The 19613-nt window shown below is 41.5% G+C and overlaps 1 protein-coding gene across 1 annotated transcript in view; it reads right to left on the bottom strand.

Moving 5' to 3' along the window:
* ESR1 (estrogen receptor 1) overlaps positions 1–19613 on the bottom strand; it is a 183660-nt gene that overhangs the window by 96101 nt on the left and 67946 nt on the right. The window contains exon 3 of the mRNA XM_064169411.1: positions 134–324. Within this exon, the coding sequence (XP_064025481.1) occupies positions 134–324 (191 nt within the window). The remainder of the gene's footprint in view (positions 1–133; positions 325–19613) is intronic.

Genomic DNA, 19613 nt, shown 5'->3' with positions numbered 1-19613 from the left:
GGAGAGTGCAGCAGCAGCAGCTAATGAAAACCCAGCAAATATCACTGTCCCGGGATCAAGCTGCAATCTTCAGCAGCTTCACAATGTCCTCAAGAGAAAACAGTACAGGTGTTTTACCTGAACACTGTATTACCTTGAATACTCCTTTTGAAGAAAGCTTTGCAGCCCTCACAAGACCAGACACCGTAATGGTAGCCCGAAGCGTAGTCGTTGCAGACGGCGCAGTACCGCGTCTCCTTGGTTGACTCCATGGGCAGGCTCGCTTTCTCGTTTGTACTGGACATCCTCTCCCGGACATTGTGGCACCTGCTGTCAGAGCTTGGCCTGGTAACAGCAAAAAAGACATGGAATTATTTCAGTGCATAGCAGTAGCGTGGCCAGCAGGAGTAGCAAAGTGATTGTGTGTCTGTATTCAGCACAGCTTGAATACCATGCTCAGTTTTGGTTTATCACCACAGGAGAGACATGGAGTTTATGGAGTGTGCCCAGGGAATGGCAACAAAAGCTGGTGAAGGATATAGAGAGTAAATCTTACGAGGAGCAGCTGAGAGAGCTGGGACTGTTTAGTCTGGAGAAGAGGAGGCTAAGGCCTTATTGCTCTCTACAACTACCTAAAAGAAGGTTGTAGTAAGGTGGGTGCTGGTCTATTCTCCCTAGTGTCAGGTGATAGGATGAGAGGAAATGCACTGAAGTTTAGATACAGCATTAAGAACAATTTCTTTACTAAAAGAGTAGGTTGTCTAGGAAGGTGACAGAGTCACCATCCCTGGCCGTGTTCAAGAAATGTGTGGACACAGCACTTCAGGACATGGTTTAATGGCCATGGTGGTGTCAGACTGAAGGTTGGACTTGATGATCTTAAAGGTCTCTTCCAACCAAAACAATTCTATGATGGTAAAAAAGGAGCAGATCTACTTTTGAAATGACAGGTGACCACAAAATGTAATCTTTTTATCATCCTCTGTCTGGTTCTAGTTGGAAAGGTGTGGAACCACTAAGATACAGGGGAACTCCTCACAAATGCATTTGATGTCATTAGGCACTGCACTTTGAAAAAAATAAAGGCACTTTGATAGATTGTTTTTTTTCTCAAGACATTACAAAGGAATACCCAAAAATAAGCACAGTTTGTGTGCACTTGCTCCTGGACAAAGGGCTCGACATGACTGCAGTATCAGTGTGTAGCTTGAGAATTTGAGACAAAATCAGTTAAGGTTTGCACCTGAATTTGTAAGTCACTTAAATTATTAATCAGGCTGTTTTCAAGCGTTGTTACTCAATTAGAGAGCAAGCTTTCTTTAGGTGGTCAATTATATAATGTTGCATAAAGCAGTCCTATTCTCATTCCAATACCACTTAAATAAAAATCAAGTGCTTATAGCACAAGAGAAGTCAGAAGGTATAAAAATTTTCTGGTGAAGGACTTTTGTTCCAGTCACAAGCTACACGCTGATAGACATACTAGGCACACACTGAGCCACATGTGCAGTATGCTGCTGAATGAAAGCAACCCAAATCTATGGTGTAAATGGCACTGAATTCGCGTCTAGCGAACCTGCTAAGAGGTTAGCATGGGTGGCTGCTGAAGGCATGGTAACCAACGTTCAGAAAGATGAGAGGATGGGAAATTGGCAAAGCAACCAGCACTGAACCCCAGGATTGATCCTGGAAGGCAAATACCTCTTTCAAAACATGCTTTCCAGTAAGGGTCTGCACTTCACAATGTTCAAGAGAATTGGCTGTGACAGCATCAGACAAGCTAAATCATGAAGAATCCTACTGTTTAGAGAGTAATTATTCAGTTGCCATGCATGCTTTAACTGCTGGTTAGTAACAGCTGTCTCTTGTCTGCCCAGAGTCCTGTTTTCTCAAACAGATATGACCTGGTTTTCAGCTTATAGCACTGGGAGCTGTTTCTTACAGATGTATTTCTACAACCCTAATTTTGCCTTACTCCTTTCTTCGGTGCTACAGCGAGAGGGAATCTTAGCAATGCTTTTGGTACTCAACGAGCAGGTGCCCACAAGACTCTGCAGTGCTGGCCAGTGACAGGACAGGAGGCAACAGGCACAAAAAAGACCACAGGAGGCTCACCCCAAACACAAGGAGAAAATTCTTTACTGTGAGGGGGAAGGAGCAATGCAACAGGCTGCCCAGAGAAGTGGCAGAGTTGCCTTGTCTGGAGTCTTTCCGAACCTGCTTGGATACATTCCTATGCAACCTGCTCTTGGAGAACCTGCTTTAGCAGGGAGGCTGAACTAGATGATTCCCAGAGGTCTTTTCCAACCCCTACCATTCTGTGATTCTGCAAATTGACTTCACTTTTTACTTCTGAGCACTGATTCAAACTGTTGCTTCTTCTCTTGTCCATCCTATTCTCCTTTGCCTGCAACTACATCACTTAAACCACCCTCTCAGTATAACTTAAATTAACAACAATGTGGCTTTTGAAAAATATATGTATTTTTTGTGTAGATAACTAAAATAAAGTTTTCAATATTCAAAGTAAAACAGAAATCAAGACAATAAATGACAACACAAATGTAACAGCAATCTGCAGCCTGTTATATAAGCTAAGGTTCCCAAAATTATTTTCAGATCAGTAAGAAGTACAAATAAATTACAATTCCATAAATTCTACCTTTAACGTCTTCTTTTTTTAAAGAACATTAAAAAAAAAAACCTTCCAGCTACATATTTTTGTGGGTGTGTGGTAATTATCAAACACCACACACACACACTTACTTTAGTCACTGTAGTCTCTTTAGTAGGATACTGCAAGCAACACTTCAATGAATAGTGCAAAACTAAACCAGAGTAAACAAACACCAAAAAATCAGTCATCACTCAGTCCAGATCATTGAAATGTTAATCTTTTTGGACTGCTTATTTTCACTCAGATCAAGAGTAGGTTCACAAATATATTTTATTAAATTATATTTAAGAATAGTAAAAAATGACTGGACTGTAGCCTGGAAAAAAAGGAGCAAACTTTTGCTATCTAGAACAGATAAGAAATCTTATGGAAAGCATACACTCCAAAGAAAATAAGATGCATAAGCACTGACAAGTAAAGATAGACACATTTTGTTGCACCGCTTGTGCTGAGTCTGTTCCACAGGCTCTATTTGTCCTTGGACAGAAAATAAGGCACTTTTTCAGAGACAGGCTGCAGGCAGAAGCTATGAAACTGTGCACCCAGGATCTGTGCTACAAGAGATCACAGAGACACTAGGGAAGAAATGACCCTGCTCACATATGTCCATAATCACCATGCATTCATATTTGACCTAGACTTCCGTTGCCTCCCTGCAAGTAAACTTGTTACATTGAAAGAGCACTATAAATCTATTAATGCAGACCTTCACAAAGCTAAATGAATGTAAGGATGGCCTTGCTGGCTTCCCACCCCCAAAATCAGTGCCAGTCAAGCACTACTTGGGCAAGGCTTTGCAAACCAGCCTTGCAGAGCCATTGTATTTAAGCTTCTGTGAGCCACAGTGGTAAGCACATCAAAATACCTCTGGCCCCATCCTCCTCAGAAATAACATCCTGCTACCTCTTTCCATTTATACAATGGAAGTGAAAGCTTGGAATCAATAAAATTTAGTATTTATTAGAGCAGGTGAGGAGGAAATCTTTTTTGGGAAAAGATCATCCCAATACACAAAATTTGCTAAATCAAAACAACTTCTTGAACTGCCAGTTAGTGCACATCACAGACCACTGATGCTGTGGCCTGACAAAAAATAACAGGCTGCTCTTTACACAGTTTTTAGTTAGGTTTCAAGGGTTAGCCTTCTGGAGAACATAGTGCAACAACTTAACCAAACTTTAATAGCTTTGGCAGGATCACAACTCCCAAAATACAATAGCAGAACCTTTTCAACCATTTCCTTTGTAATCCACGCAAACAATAACAAAACAAAGCAAACAAGCACAAAAAAAAGACCAAAAGTTCTTGTCAGCTATGCTTACCAAGGGGAACATAAATCAAGAAGAAAGACAACCTTATATAAAGCCCTTCCTCCAAGGCTCCCACTGAAAAGGACAAATTAGAAAGGAAAAACCTCATCATTTACCGCTCATTTCCAAATGTAATAATACAGCAGACATAAACCAGAAAGTGTTTTGGAACCTACAAGCAGGATGAACTTGTCTTCCATGCTCATCTTCATGTTTTTCCACCTATGTTGCTCTGAGTTTGCCCTTCAATAGATGTGTTAGCAAACAAGACATCTGTGCTTTGAACATTCACTCATCACCTGCAACACTGAACCAGCCAAGAGATCATGAACCCTATGTTGATTGTAAGGCAAAAAGAATGTGCACGTGAGGGAATTACAGGGGTTTTATGTTAAATGATTTTTCCACATCATGGTAATCACACTGACTGGCAGGACGAATTTAGGAAAACTCACAGTACAGAATCCACCTAACATCAAGCTAAGGCCCAAGTTATTCATAAGAGGGCCTAAGGGAGAAGTTATTTTAGCAGTAAAAGGAGACACTTTGAAGAATCTTAGTTTTCTAAATTTACTTTCTCAAAAGAAACTTTAATGGGTATCTGATAACTCTTTCGTACCAGAATGGATGGATGTTCCCAGCATAAAAAGCCCCAAACCAACAGCCATTTTAAACACAGTCAAGGTCTAGCACAAATGCTTTTCCAAACACTGGATTTATTGTAACACCACTCTAGAAGTCAGTTAATTAAGTATGCCATTCATTAACTTGCTGTTAGAAGGTGAATTTCCATATGGAACAAAATATTTACAAAAGATTGAACAGAATTTAGTGCTTGAAAATACTTGAAGTTTCTCAAGAAGTGCTGCGAGAGGAATGACTAAGCACACAAATAACAGAAAACTGCCAAGTCCATTAAGCACCTTAAAACTCTATCCTCAGAAAGTCAGTGTGAAAAAAACATCATATGCCAATGAAATGAAAATGTTGGCTTAAAAAAAATATTGCCAAATGCCCAGGGGTGTAATCAAGCTAAACAAAACTTGACAATGGAAAGAGAAAGTCTTACACCGAGTTATATATCAAACAGAATCATAGGGTATTTTGGACTCGACGCAAGCTCAGGCACTGGCCCCAGTCCAAGCCATCATTGGCACAAGATGGGCTGTAGTGATGAGGGTGGGCTCCCAAATGAGAGTTTTTGAGACCCAAAATCAGCACAGTTCCTTGGCTCATCCTCCACCAGTGATGAAGACCAGCTGGGCACTGATTGCAGGTCACTTCTGATCTTGGACTCTGAGCAAGTTTTATTCATACACCTAAACTCTCTTCCTCCCCCAAAACATCTATGATACCGAGGAAAAAGGACCCCTGCATAGTCCCTGCCTGAACAGTGCCCTGGGAGAGAATAACTCAGCCAGGCCAAACAGCATCTGACAGAGTGAAGCTGTTAAGCAGCAAGAGCCATTGTGGTGGTGTTTGCACCCATGCCCAGCCTTGTTTAGATAAGGAACATACGTGCAAGCCTCTCTTGCTCCGCTGTCCTGCGCTTGTTCGCTGGTTGTTAGCAAGTTCACCCAAGTTACACTGAAGCCGAATGATCAAATAATCTTTAGATAGTGACGTAGGAGGAAATACATTTTCTAGCCAGAGGACTCTGCAATGTTTCTTTAGAACCAGAATATGATGCAATTTTATTTGGTAGCTAAAGTAACAGGAAAAATATCTCAGTATTGACCAAGAAATGGCAGTGTTGAAGACAGGCTCTGACAACAGAAAAACAACAGCATATCTGTTTAGTTCATTAAAACACTCTACTATATGTAAAATTAACCATTTCCTTTGGTGTTTGCTTTATAATCTTCCTTTGTCCTTAACTCTGGTTATTTTTAAATGAGTGAAATACTACAATCATACATGCCAAAATTAAACTACCCCATGTGTGAACAACTCTCTACTAAAGCTGTTTGCTAAAGTTGCTGTAAACTTGCACATCCTTTCTGCCCCTTAAAACTTCTTTTTTGACAAATTCAATCTTTTTCTCACATCTGTCACTAATGTTTGCAGCCTGCATTAAAGCCTAGAGGGATGTGTCTATGTGCTGTCACTGTGCCGTCTACAGCATCTCCAGCCACATTTCCTGGCGATTCCACTGACGACAGAGGAAGGTAGCACAGACTCCTTCTTCATGTCCTTAACACCTGGATTTTAATGTTTTCAGTATTTCCACTCCTGGGGTTGATTTTCCATGCTTTATAAATATGAGCTAAGGGCAACAGGTGCAAACTGGAAGCACAGGAGGTTCCACATGAAAACAAGGAAAAGCTTTTCCACTGTGAGAGGGACAGAGCACTGGAACAGGCTGCCCAGGGAGGCTGCAGAGTGTTCTCCTCTGGAGACTTTTAAAACTTGCCTGGATGCATTCCCGTGTGACCTACTCTAAGTGATCCTGCCCTGGCAGGGAGGTTGGAGCAGAGGATCTTTTGAGGCCCCTCCCAACCCTAACATTCTGTGATTGTGTGTGATTTTGTGATTTTACAGCTACCCCCTGGACAACACATAAGTTTGTCCAGATCCCTGAAAAATGTGGAAGCTTCTCTTGGGGGTGACATGAGGGGCAGGAAGTGGGTCTAAAAGAGCCAAATTTATCAATTCGACAGATTGACATTTAAATTCATAACCACCACCACCCCCAAAAAAAACCCTCTACAATAAATACTGAGAAATTGCTTCTATTTCACTGTATTTCTCAGTGTTGTTAGATCCTAAACTACAACTCACTCACGGGGTCATTTGGTTAGTATTAAGTGAGGAGTGGTGGCGTAGCTGTACCTCACAGAGCAGCCCAGAATTCAAACAGTTCTGAAGCAACAACAATTCTCTGGTTAATAACTGCTTTCTGTAGATAAGGCAAATGCATAAACACCCACACACATACTTTATATGGATATATGTTAATAGAAGATCAAGATTTTAAATATAGCACATGGCTGAACTGCACCTTGCAAGTACAACTGAAACCCTCACTTATCCCTTCCGTGTCTATGCATGTTATCTTACATGATATGACCATACTTCCCACAAGGTAACAGCTCATCCCTGCACAGAACACAGAGGATTTATATGAGCAGCGATTCTGCCTCTGGGGGGTTTTGCCTGACTGTACTGAGTCTGGGGCTTGCTATCTGCACACCATCTGAATTCAGCTCTAACCTCACAACTCATTTCCTTCCAGTATTTCCATGCCAATTGAGAGGTTTAGCAGTTGACAAGTGTTAATGAATACTTCTTCCCAATACTCCTATGAGTTGAAGAAATGAAAACAGAGGCTGAGAGAGTTTAAGGTCAAAAGTATACACAAAGTTATGTGCAACCTGAGTTTTGTAAGTACTCACTATTAAATTGTGTTTTGAATGTTCTGAGTGCTGCTTTCCTGTTCCACAATTGCAAGGGTAAATGTTCAGTACTGTAGGACTTCCTTTCAGCAGAAAGAAAATTACAACATGAGAACACTTGTGAGGAGTTTGATTTAAATGGCTTCTGAACTTCACAGAAGCATTTGTGGCATGATTAGACAGAGAGTTTAGTTCTTCAGGCCAGCAATCTGCTGCTTTCTCAAAATTTCTGCCTCATTCCCCTTTTTCATTACTAATCACTGCAGGAAACTACATATTTAACCCTATGAGCATGACACGTTTCAGAGCTGCTCCTGCTCACATTTCAAAACAGCAGTCCACTTATTAACATCTTAGAATTATGAAAATCATAACTGTAATAACCACAGAGGCATAAAGGGACCAAAGAAGATTTGCAGAGGTCATCTTAATTTGTGCTTACCAAAAACACAAGCTTGCAAATAGTTTTTTTTCCGCGGGTAGCTTCTCACCTTCTGAAGAGAGCATCTGAAAAATCAAGCACTGCACTCCTGCCTCGTACCGAGTCACAAGCAGCAGGGCTGCGAACATGGAGCACTTCTCACTCCCCTTAACACAGCAGGCGGTGGCAGGGGATCCCTGTCATTTCCAAGCAGCAGGTAACTGCTAACAACTGTAAACAGTAATACTACAGGTCCTTTCTTCTACTCCACTTGGGAGAAGTAAAAGCTAGAAAATACAGAGGGTGATTCCACTGCAGTCAGTGGGAATGTCTGCTCTATCCTCCCACAGCTGTTCATTGTCAAGTGCTCTCACATGATCCACCCAGCTCTCTTGTCTCATTCTTAAACTGAGGTCCACCTTTGGGCATTTCCTTCCTTTCAGTCTCCCATCCCATAATGGACAAATTCCTCTCCTCCTGTGTCTGGCCTGACTGCTTGGCTACTTTTCCCTTTCCCTGCAGGTGTCTCATCTAAACCTCTCCTTCTCCCTCCATCACTGCTTTCTTTCCTCATGTCCTCAGCAGCACTCTTCTGGCTCTCTCTGTGCCTTTTAAACCCAGACTTCCATGATTACTTAGCTCCTGTTAATATTAACATATGATCCTACTTTCATTTGACCTGCTCCACAAGTTCCACAAACATACTGAGATTTGCAGCTAGAGGATTGAAGCACCTTAGAACTGCCATTTGTTGCCCATATGTAACTTGTTCATCTCAAACATGCTGTATCAAAGCTGGTGCACTAGTTCTGAAATTCTGTGGTGAGCAGTTATATTACAGGTGCTACGAACCAGCAACAAGAAAATCTGCAATATTTCAAGGCAGCCCAAAGAGCCTCACATTTCAAGTGAAAAAAAATCCCCATCTCCAACCAGCCAAAACCAACAGCACAAGGAGTCACTTTGTAATGCCTTTAAGGCTAGCAAACTTCATTCATCACTAGGGCCTTGCCTGTATAATATGTATTTCTGTCTTTTCCTCTGGACTAGGACTGCAACTCTTCCAAGGCAAGCCTTCATCTCCTGTTGGAGCCCCGAGGTTCTGTGTGTCAGGAGGATACTTTGCCCCTCATCTTAAACGGGAGCCACAAACAAGTCTTTGCAGAACCAGTGGAGAGATTCCATGCAAGTCATAACCAGTGATGACTGCCATAATATTTCTTGTCAGAATTTCACTTCTGAAATAAGAAAAAGCATTGTCTCCTTATTTCTATCCTGAAAACTACTGAAATCAGAAAAAAAAAAATCTAGTCTCTGCAAAGAGAAAATTCAGAATAGAAAACTCCCTTTCTATTTTCAGGAGGAAATATTTATGTGGCATCTTCATCTTGCAGAAACTGCCATTTTAAAAAGGTTTGACATAAAAATATTCAAACACCAAAAGACTTACAAAGAAACAAGCATGTGTATAACAAGCAAAAATAACCTACAGACACATCCATAAGTATAGTTTTGCCATGTTAAGCTGGAGCAGAAGTTCCTACTAATTCTACTGACAGCCAAGCAGACCTTCAGTCTTGCTGTGCAAGTGAGATAACAGACCTCCAGAAATGATGTATTCTGCAATCACTGCATACTCACATTCAGTAAAATAGGGGCAGGGTATTACTTAAAGGTTATCTATAGAACTGGAGAATTGCCAGGGACGGAAGAGATCTCAAGGATCACCTACAACCCCCCTGCCATGGGCAGGGACACCTCACACTAGATCAGGCTGCTCAGCGTCCCATCCAGCCTAGGGTTTCAACCACCTTCCTAGGAACAGCTGTCCCACTGCCTCATCATCCTCATAGAATCATAGAATCATGATGAAGAACTTTTTCCTAACATCCAATCTGAATCTACCCATTTCTAGTTTCGCTCCATTCCCTCTCATCCTACCACTACCTGACATCCTAAAAAGTCCCTCACCAGCTTTTCTGTAGATATTTCCTGTAGATTCCTTCAGATACTGGAAGGCCACAACCAGGTGTCCTCGGAGCCTTCTCCTCTCCAGACCTGCACCACAGGAACTTGTTTTAACCTGACCTTACAGCACATCCAATAATTCGACCTTTCTATGTGAAGTGTTTGCTACTGGACTACGTAATGTCCAGCCCAAGTCCTCTCTGCTGGAAATTAAGCTCCTTTGTTCTCAGCTATGTCCAGTTAGCCCAGAAAACACTTTGTTTGCTTCCCTTTAGTACACAGTTTCCATTTGTAAGGCTCCTGCCACACCATCTCTCAGCCTGCAGCCTGCCTTCCAGAGTATCCTGTTTAACTTTCTCATCCTCTTTCTGCTCTCATCAGGACTTTTGCTTGTTCCTGAGTGGATATAAAAGCCTGAAAGAGACCTTGCTAGTCTACCCTGTTTTTCTGTTCACAGAATAAAAACTGGGGTTTTTTTCCCTTCAAAATATTATTCTGATGAGCCGATTTGTGTTTAATTTATGGCTTGGAGTATTTTTTCTTCTAGGCTCCTTTTGCCTATTGAGTACTCACTTGGTTATTGCACTTCTGGGTTAGATTTCTCCTGCACAGAGCCTGGGTGCTGCAGTGACCCTCAGTGAATTTGAGCAATACTGAGTGTTTCAGAGCCTGTTGTGACAAGCAGCACTAGGAAAATGTGCTCTTACACGCTTACATTTCACGCAGCCCAGGGGCAGATTTCTCCTGCCTCTAACAACTGGAAGATACCACTTGCTTATTTAAAGGTTAACAGTACTTTGATCATTGGAACAAAGCCTCTGCAAGGTACTGTTGCAATGTATTTTTTTAACTCCTGGACCACAGGATAATGCTCATACTTTTCAAGGAACATCAGTGGAATTCACTTTTTGATCTCATTTCCAAAGAGCCAAACTAATGACCAGCCAACTCGTTCAGGGTGTCTCTGCTTGGCTCTGCCTCCTGTCAGGCAGAGTTTTGCCTGGGCACTGTCTCCAGCACCCTCTGTCTCATTCAGTTAGGCAATCCCACAGACTCTAGCGTAGGAAGAGTCATATAATCTGAGGAAAAACCTTAATCCACTGTCTAAAAGCAGGCCAAACTTGACAGAAGAGCTCCAGCAGACAAAGTGCCTCTGGGCACCGCAGCTACTGCTTTCTGGCAGTCACAGAGTTGCTCTGTGGCTCTGTGGCTCTGGAGACAGAAGCCTGAGGATAAGGGCCTGAGTGTAGCAATCAGCTGTGCCCACAAGTGTGTCAAAGTGGAGGGCTCAGTGGGTAAACATTTTGGAAGCATGGACATAGGACATCCCACTTGTGTAAATAAGCTGGAGAATAAAATCTGTTTGAAAAGCTTGAAGCATGCCAACAACAAAAAGCCAGCTTCAGCTGACAGCCTCTGGTGCATTTCTATCTCCCACAGCTTCCACGCCTCAGAGCCATCTGGTAGCCCTTGTCCTTATTAATGTTAGGCTAGGCCTCAGTCACTAAGCTGAAACGCTGTACCACTGCATCACTTACAGGAGTCTTAGAACAGAAGTTGAAGTCTAGCTTATCTTGTAAGAATAGAACACATCAAGGAGTCTTTGCTCAAGGCCTCGTTGTTCCTAGAGAACTTTCTATAGAGTTACTCAGTCACTAAGCTATTTTTTCCTTTCTACCATTCAGTTAAACTGGCACATCCCTACCATTTGAAAGGAAAAGGTTAAATGCACTCAAGGGACTGACAAGGGCTGTTTCAGGAAGTGTTGTCAGATTCTTACACTTACTTCCAGACTACTTCAAAGGTAAATGCCAGGAAAAACACAGGAATCAGTCATAAATCTCCTTTCACCATGCCTTTACAGGACTTTCACAGGCTCCTGTGTTCCTTTTACTCTTGGGCAAGCCCTCTTTCCAAATATTTCAGGTGCATGCATTAAGACTGCAGTTTAACCAATGAGCCAATGCTTCATTAAATTCCTAGGATAATTTTTCAATACCAAACACTAAAGAAGAGATTTTAAAAGATAAATATTTGCAAGACATAAATGTTCTCCTTTGCACCAAACTAGAAAACTGCATTCAATAGGAATGTGGGTTTTACAACACACTACAGTTTAGATACTATTGCTTCAAAAATTCCAGTCTAAACCAATCTATAATTTCAAATGGTCATTTTTCTTTAGAATTACTTTTTAAGCTGAAAATGTAACTTTAAGGAGTATGTTGTGTTTGAAATTTAACTTTTGAAACAAAGCATTGGTACAGCCACATGCAGTCCCGACAGAGAAATCAGAGGGCTCTAAGCCACAGGAAAATAAGCCCTGGCAAAATAAAAGACTGCATGAAGTAGTTCTCTTAAGTTCATCAAAGTGCATGCAGACCTCTTGACCCAACTGATACAAGGCAAAGGGAAGAGACAAAATCTTTTCCCAAAAGGTTTACCACCCATGCCAGCTATAAGCCACTCTATGCCAGCTGCTAGCAAGAACGCTGCAAAAAGGCTAGGCAGAGGTGCCAAGGCCAAAGACACAATATGGGTAGAAAGGGAAAGAACTAGGCTCTTGGAAAAATCTGACACCTGCATGTAAAAAGGGTTGTGAACTTGCCCCAGCTTATGTGGTTTATCTGCATCTTCTTGTTCTTGCCCCAAAACAGCAAACCGTAGGAACGGAGCCTCTGGAGTCCCTGAACTGAGTGCACAGCGAAAGAAAAGAGAGTTGCTAAACATACATACATATCTGTGCTTAAATCATTTTCACCAAACCAAACTTCTCCTATAGGGACCCACATAAGCAGAGTAAAATCTGCAGATTAGCTTCCTTGGAGGTTACAGCTGCCTTGCGGCTCCTGCAGCAGAGAAAAGCCTGTGCAAGACCGGTACACTGCGTGTTGTGGTGTAAGGCCTGATTAACGGCTGAGAAGGCAGAGGCACAGCTCCTAGCTGAAGCCTAGGGACAAAAATATGCATTCAGAAATTCAAATATCACATGAAACAGTGCTACAGGTGGGGCAAAAGCACACGGCTGAGTATGATCAATCAAAGGACAGGTAACAGAAGCAGAACAGAAGGTAAATAAATAGCCAGCCTGAAAGCATGTCATATTAACCAGTCACTGTGCACAAGAAGGGCTGCATTTTGCCTGCAGAGCTGGGCTGCTAAAAGTGTTCACAGCATTCTAGTGCTGGCAGGTCAATAGAATACCTGTGCTTTTTAGCTTGTTATGTGCTTTTCTTCCTCTGTTAGGAGAAATCAATAACAAATTATGCCATGCTTCAGTCTCGAGAGGTCTGGACCTTAGAAGGGAAGCCATGGGTCTTAAAGTAGCATTCTTTACTTTGTGCTTTCAGTCAGAGGCAAAACAGACACACAGCACTACGATGCCTCACAAAAGCTGGGTGCTTTATGGGAAATATTGCCCCAGCTGAAGCACCTGACTCACACTTGTCCTCTGGAAAGTGGTGCATTCAGCTTGGCATGCCAATTCACCACTTGAATCCTGATGAACACTGGAATGTGTGATAAACTTGTTGGAGTGTGGAACGGAACAGCAGGGTCTGGCAATGCCTCACAGTACAGCTGTTACCTGTGTGCTAGTTCTACAACACCCAGGCCCCACTGACACACGGTGGAACAAAATACAACTTCTCTATCACGTCTGTCATAGAGGTTCTCTAGAAACTGAAAATTGCATATGGTAAAATAGAATTGAAAGTGTAAGAAACAGAAAATAGAACTGAGAAAAAAAGAGAACCTGCACAGATAATTATACAAAGGGTGTAATTTGCAATCCAAGTTGATTTTCAAGGTGTTTTTAAATGTCTTAGATCCTGCAGTTCTCTTTCCCATCAAGAGATGTAAGCCTTCAGCATCTCTCTAAGTAACCTCTAGACTTCAATTCTGAAAATGTAGCATCAAAGGCTACAAAGGCTGTCATTCTTCTTTATGTCCAAACTGCTGCCAGACTCAGTAGTCTTGCTCTTTCTTCATTTCTGACTGCAGACACTTAGGCTCAGAGCAGCAAATTAATGCTATTCAACACAGAGTCACAAGACCACATTAGCCCTGTGGTCACATTAGCTTACAAATGCTGCCATGGGAATCGTGATCAGAAACATGACAGAGGAAAAACTATTTTAGTGGCAGCTTTCAGCTGATCAGAGTAATGATTACATTACAATGAAATAAAGTATTAAAGCAGCAGCTTGAAATACCAGACTGTGTGCTTTACTTCACTCCCCTGCATCTTCTCTTTCCTGCTTGAAGACTGCAGATCTTTCTGCCCCTCTTCAGGTGTAGGTGTCGCAAGTACTAACCAGATAGGTAATAGTAGGTTTTACATATTTAAATTATCCAAAGTAGCTACAGTATTTATCCAGATAATGCCCAGAGATAAATTTGCATATGCTGAATATGTAATCAATAGTAATCAAAGACAACATAGCTCATGAAAAGTAGGAAATACATTCATGTATCCAACGGCACGTAAAATATGCTTGAAAAAATGCTTGTGAACATATTCTGGGGGTAACGTGCAGCAAAGTGTGAAAAATTCACTTTATGAGAAGTCCAGACACTTGTCTTTCCTGTTGGTGACCACTTTGCTTCAGCTATTACGAAGTTTCATTTTGTTATGGCAAGACTATGCCATCTACGTAATTTCTTACTCCTTGCAGCAACAGGGAATAGGCTTCAATGCTTCAGAGATGCCCCAAAATAGCACCTCATTAATCTTTTTACTCTTGATTATTGGTAGACAGCAATTTTTCCCTGTCCTATAAATTACAAAGGAAGGGAAAAGTCTATTAGGTAGAGAAATTCACACTAAATTAAATGTACAACATTATGATCACAGCAGCTGCACTTCTATCGTGGCATTTAAAATTTTACCTCTTTCTGTGGGACACACAGTAGCAGTGTGTTAAAACAGGAAGCTCCTGCTGAATCTTACCTGTTTTTTTTCCAGACACAATCTCTTACAAATAAAAGGAAAAAGAAAAGGGAATAAACAAAACCAAACCTAACCCCACCACCCAGGTCTCCACTTCTGGTGTATAACATCCTTTAAGGGTTACCTATAGCAGAATGCCCATCCGTTCGCTCGTGTCTGACCAAATACTCCCTGTTGTTTACAGATGGACGTTGGAAGTAGGTGTTGTACCAAGCTTGTCATGGCAAACTTATTAAGCTAGCACAGTCCAGCCCAAGCTCTGATGGGAAAGCAGCAACACAGTGGAGCTGAGGGTGGCAACTGACTGCAGCACATCTCTCCTCACCTCTGCTCTGGAAAGGCTGGCAGGATCTGATCACAGCCTCTCAGCACTTCACAGCACTAGGACCCAGCAGTAGCCAGCAGCTATAACTCATCTTTCTTCAAAAGAACCTAAAAGACTTTGCATATCCTCACACCAAAAGGGTCTTAAAATTTTGCAGTACTCTATGTTGCAGGTATTACCCTTCCAAAAAATCATCTGAATGAGAAGCAGGTTAGGACACACCTAACACCAAGCTCTAGTGTAGGCTTACTGTGATATAAATATGATCAAAATGAATGTTTGATTTTTCAAACAGTCCACGTGCTCAAAAGTACACAAAAAATATTCCAGAAGACAAATAGGTCAAAATTTGAATTATTACCCAAAGGCCTCTGTTCTTTGAGTTACTTCTGATCTGGTTTGGGTTTTTTTCTAACCTTAATACATATATTTTGGAGTATCAATATAGTTTTTAAATTGTTCTTTCTTTCATTCCACCTAGCATCTCAGGTGTTTGTTTTTTTAATTCAAGCATGTACCATCCAAGCTTGAAACCACAGTCACCATAGCCACCTGATTTCACACACGTATTGATACAGATTTACCGATCACAAAGACAAATGATTCTAGCAAACATCAGTCTGTTGCCAAATCCAGAACCCCAAACTAGTTTTAATTAGGTTATCTTGAAAAGTGTAACATAAAATGGCAAAATAAGCCAACACTGCAGAGATTCTGAGGGAAGAGATCCTTATTTGGTCTTCATTTTCCAACATCAGTACTGCTCTACAAATGCCAGTGGGAAGTGCCACATTAGACAAATTCCTGATCCCCGTTTTCACTTGCCAATAAAATGTGGGGAACCCTTTGGACTCCCACCCAGGAGCTCAGTTCCTCTCCAGCTCCGCAGTCTGGAGTACACATCCCATAGGAACTGAATAATGATGCACAGCAGCAGACTCTGAAAAGATAGGTAAATATAACTCTGTGACACAGTCTATCAGAGAATTCTTGTTGCTACACATGCCAGTGAGTTAGGAGATGAGAAAAAGGACTTGGAAAAAGAGAGATAAAGAGCATCCCAGCTGATACAATGCAGGTCTGCAGGCCCACAAAAATCCACCCGCCATAACTCTTGGCTGAACTTAAAATCTATCAATAGGTACATGCAAGTGGGTTTTGGTTTAGATTTGATTCATTTTTGAAGCCTCTTCTAATAAACACTTTGGTTTCTGGGGTTCTTTTTAGGGAGACAAAATACTTCTCTGAATTTGTTGGATGGAACTCAGCTAAACTCCTTGTGTATGTGTGCAAATGCAAGAAGCAAAAGGGGATATTTTTGAACAAGAAACTGAACTGGCTCAAGTTTTGCCCTAACCCTAAGACAACTGTCATTACTACTTTGGAAAAAAAAGAGCACAATTGCAATATGCTGAGTTCAGCTGCAAGAGTCCTTTAAAATTCATCAATTCCCCTCAGCAGTGCACTGCAGTAACTGTAAGGCTGTAATAAAGTAGCATTGATAACTTAATTAATCACAGCAGTTTAGTCTTTTGTTACGGATGCAGCATGCTCTCACTATTACAAATTCATTTGGTTGGAAAAATACAGATATAATCAGTGTATAGGTTTGATCTCTGCAAAATCTCATTCCATAGGAATTACTCCAGCGCTCCAGGGTTGTTAGTTCAGGTCAGTATTAGACTTAAGCTAACAATATGAGGATTAATATCTCATCTTCTGTGGACCTGAATCTGTACTGAACTTCAAACTTACCTCAGAACCTCTAAGTATAAATGGATTTTTTTTGCTGCATCATCTTGTACAAGACTTGTTCCTTCCACACAGCATCTATTTCTGAAGAAGCATAGCAGCTCACGTTCTCAGAATATCCAGGGATTGAACAAGCAAAGAAAATACCTTGAGAGTGCTGATAGTAACAAAGCAGGAATTTAAGGAATAAAAGTAGCTCTTTAATTCATTGTTCCCCATGACAAATTTAGTGTAGAGCCTAACAAAGACAAAAAACCTGGACAGCACACTCCACTTCCCAGTTGCAGAAATACCTGTTCCAAACACTTCTGTTGTGATTCCCATGTAATGATTCACAAGATGCAGTAAATAAAACTTCCGTTCCTTGCCAATGCTTACTGAGGTGTACAGAAAAGTTAGTGATTTCAGATTCACTGAGCACTGAAATATTTTACTTCCTTATTGCTTTTTTAAAAATGATTTCTGCTGGGCACATTTTAGTTGGATTACCTAATGCTTAGCATTAAGCTTCGTAAGGAATATTGTTGCAATAAAGGAGACAGCTCACCATGCCCTACTCTCCTAGATTTTAGTTCTGAACAAACTGGAGGGACAGTGTAGAAGCAAGGCCAATTCTCACTCAAAGCTGCATTCAGGCTACCTGCCCTTTCCAGCCAGATCCACATTTGTTGACTATGAAGTGAATTAGAGAGAGAGGAAACAAGTCATATGTGAGTCAGAAAATGAGTTATACAGGAAAACAGCTTGAGCTATTAATAACTAAGAGTAAATAAATAAGAAGCTGGTGCTAGCCATACAGCAATGGTGTTAAGTCTTCTTGAAAAGGCAGGCTTAGCCTAGGTAATTTTCTTAAAAGCTTTTGCAGAACAAGAAAAGGGAGGTGGCAGGGGACATTTAATATTTGCATATGTACTGTTTTTTTACTGAAATGCATCTCTTCCCTCTGAAGAGTGAGTTCTCAGCTCCTCAATTCAAGAGAGATGTTGAGATGCTGGAACGTGTCCAGAGAAGGGCAGTGAGGGGCCTGGAGGACAGTCCAGTGAAGAGAGCCTGAGGGATCTGGGGGTGTGCAGCCTGGAGAAGAGGAGGCTCAGGGGTGACCTCATTGCTGTCTACAACTACCTTAAGGGAGGCTGTAGCCAGGTGGGGTTGGTCTCTTCTGTCAGACAACCAGCAACAGAACAAAAGGACACAGTCTCAAGTTGTGCTGGGGAAAGTATAGGCTGGATGTTAGGAGGAAGTTCTTCACCAAGAGAGTGACTGGCATTGGAATGGGCTGCCCAGGGAGGTGGTGGAGGCACCGTCCCTGGGGGTGTTCAAGAAAAGCCTGGATGAGGCACTTAGTGCCATGGTCTAGTTGGCTGGCTAGGGCTGGGTGCTAGGTTGGACTGGATGATCTTGGAGGTCTCTTCCAACCTGGTTGATTCTATGATTCTATGATCTTCATGCTTTTTTTCAAACCACAAGTATCCTTCATCTTAAGTGAGGAATACAATAAAATGAGGTTCATATGTCAGAGCTCATGTCAGATGTAAATTAGAGATCATGAAAAACTGGTGCATTACCTCCTTGCTCTGGACAGGAAAAATAAATAACTGTGAGGCAGATGAATATGAAAGTCCATACAAATGGAAATATATTTATGCTGTACTTCTGCTGACAAAAATACTGGGTATGTGTTTAACAAGCTTGCAAGTCATTTTTGTTCCATTTGTCATTTTGTTCCCTGTGTTTGGTAGTATCATGGTTAGTTTCCAAAATCATACCCACTGGTTGAGAACCTACCCAATATATTGAATGTTCTCATCCTTGCTAACATGCAGCCTTATGTCCTCTTTCTTAATTAACCTTGTTCCGAATAGAGTCTTGTCAATTTTTCACAGGTGATTTTCAATAGCACTCTTCATTGTAACAGTTGGGCATTTCACAGACACCAATTAATGTTTGTTCACAAGGTCCTGCATGGTAAAGCAGTAGTACATTTCCCATGTTAGGACATTAAGCATAGAGAGAGAGAAAGACACACAGACACAAATCTAGTTCTGCCCTGTTTCCTCTTTGGGAAGGCTGATGGTACAACCTTACTGATGGAACTTTATTACATTTGCTCTGTGTGCACGACAAATAGCAAGGCTTTAAAGAAATGAAGCAATCAGTACCCAAGCCAGGATCTCATTGGGTCCTTCTGAGTGGCAGCTGCTCTGACATTAGAGCTACTGGATGACCCAATGTGCAGGCTATTCTGGGTAAATCTGTATTAGACACAGTCCTGTTTATAACCCCTGTCTTGGTCCTCAAGTAGCTTTAACTCAAATAGCCATCTTCAGATCTGTCTTCCAGAGTTTCTACTTCAATTTTACTTTTCTAGTCCACCCCAAACTCTTCAGATCCTCATAGAATATCCACCTCCTCCTACCAGAGCACTTCTTTTCTTCATCCATTCCATGTCTGGCAGTTCACAATAGCTTGCTACAGCTCCTCATCAGAAATTCCAAATGTCTCCCTTGCCAAACCTGCCATATTTCTTCCCTGGCCTCATTATGTTCTTCAACAAGATCACCTTTATTCACTCCTTCTCATTTTGCAAGCTTAGTTTTTACTGCATTTTGATGGCATTACTATTACCTAACTCTTCAGAACTAACAGAGATGAAGCAGAAGGACACAAAACACAGAATAGAGACAACCATTTTTCTTATTCCCAGTGCAGTGAGATGTGGATTTGCATAGACAAACTATAAAGTGGGTGGAAAATGACTACACTGCTAGTCTCAACAGGTTTTTATCAGCAGTTCAAATCTGGCCAGGCTCTATTCCATTAACCACAAGGATGAAG

This window comes from Pogoniulus pusillus, chromosome 31 (assembly GCF_015220805.1).
Source record: "Pogoniulus pusillus isolate bPogPus1 chromosome 31, bPogPus1.pri, whole genome shotgun sequence".
Taxonomy (NCBI): domain Eukaryota; kingdom Metazoa; phylum Chordata; class Aves; order Piciformes; family Lybiidae; genus Pogoniulus; species Pogoniulus pusillus.
This window is presented reverse-complemented; position numbering and strand designations above follow the sequence as displayed.